Raw genomic sequence first — 660 nt, 5'->3', positions numbered from 1 at the left:
ACCTACGGGAACCTATAAATTGAATCCGGCATCAGATCACATGCAATAAACGGCAACATTTCATTACGATGTATTTTTTATTTATTTGTTATTTGAAAATATAACACGTTCCCCTGATAAAGCTTTTTATTTATACATACTGACATTCTGCTTCCTACCGGAAATGTTAAGCCGTATGCATAAAAACTAAGCAATTGCTTTTTTCTTGAAATTGCATACTTTTCACTTAAATTTGTTTGAACATAATAACAATTTCTATTTTATTTAGTTTTAAACTTTTCTTTATATATTTATGATTACATAAATCGGTTCTCGTTTTATTACACAGGATCATCTCGACTTTTTATAGAAAATTTTGAAAAAAAGTGAAGTAATTTTATTATTGGAAGAATTAGTGTCTAACCCTACGTGACTGCTTCTAAAAGCTATCGTGTTTCACGTGGCATATAAGACTTAATTTCATTATTACATTAGTGTGATTTATATGTATGTATATGAATAGGATATTATATATGTATGTATTTAAAAACCCACAACTTTAATACCGCGCCTCTGAACTTGTTAAAATCTTGCCATGTCGCAAACATATTCGTTATTATGTAAGGAAAACTACGAAGAATATGAAAGAGAATATCAGTACTGCGAAGATTTTTATCATCA

The 660-nt window shown here is 28.8% G+C and overlaps 1 protein-coding gene across 1 annotated transcript in view; it reads right to left on the bottom strand.

Annotated features, from left to right (window-relative positions):
• Nucleotides 1-545: 545 nt before the first annotated feature.
• LOC108354282 (syntaxin-5-like) overlaps nucleotides 546-660 on the bottom strand; it is a gene marked incomplete at its 3' end in the record, with an annotated part of 883 nt that continues 768 nt past the window's right edge. The window contains exon 3 of the mRNA XM_017605476.1: nucleotides 546-649. Within this exon, the coding sequence (XP_017460965.1) occupies nucleotides 546-649 (104 nt within the window). The remainder of the gene's footprint in view (nucleotides 650-660) is intronic.

This window comes from Rhagoletis zephyria, unplaced genomic scaffold, assembly GCF_001687245.7.
Source record: "Rhagoletis zephyria isolate East Lansing unplaced genomic scaffold, Rhagoletis_zephyria_1.1 Rzeph_scaffold_34705, whole genome shotgun sequence".
In the NCBI taxonomy this organism is placed as follows: Eukaryota; Metazoa; Arthropoda; class Insecta; order Diptera; family Tephritidae; genus Rhagoletis; species Rhagoletis zephyria.
This window is presented reverse-complemented; position numbering and strand designations above follow the sequence as displayed.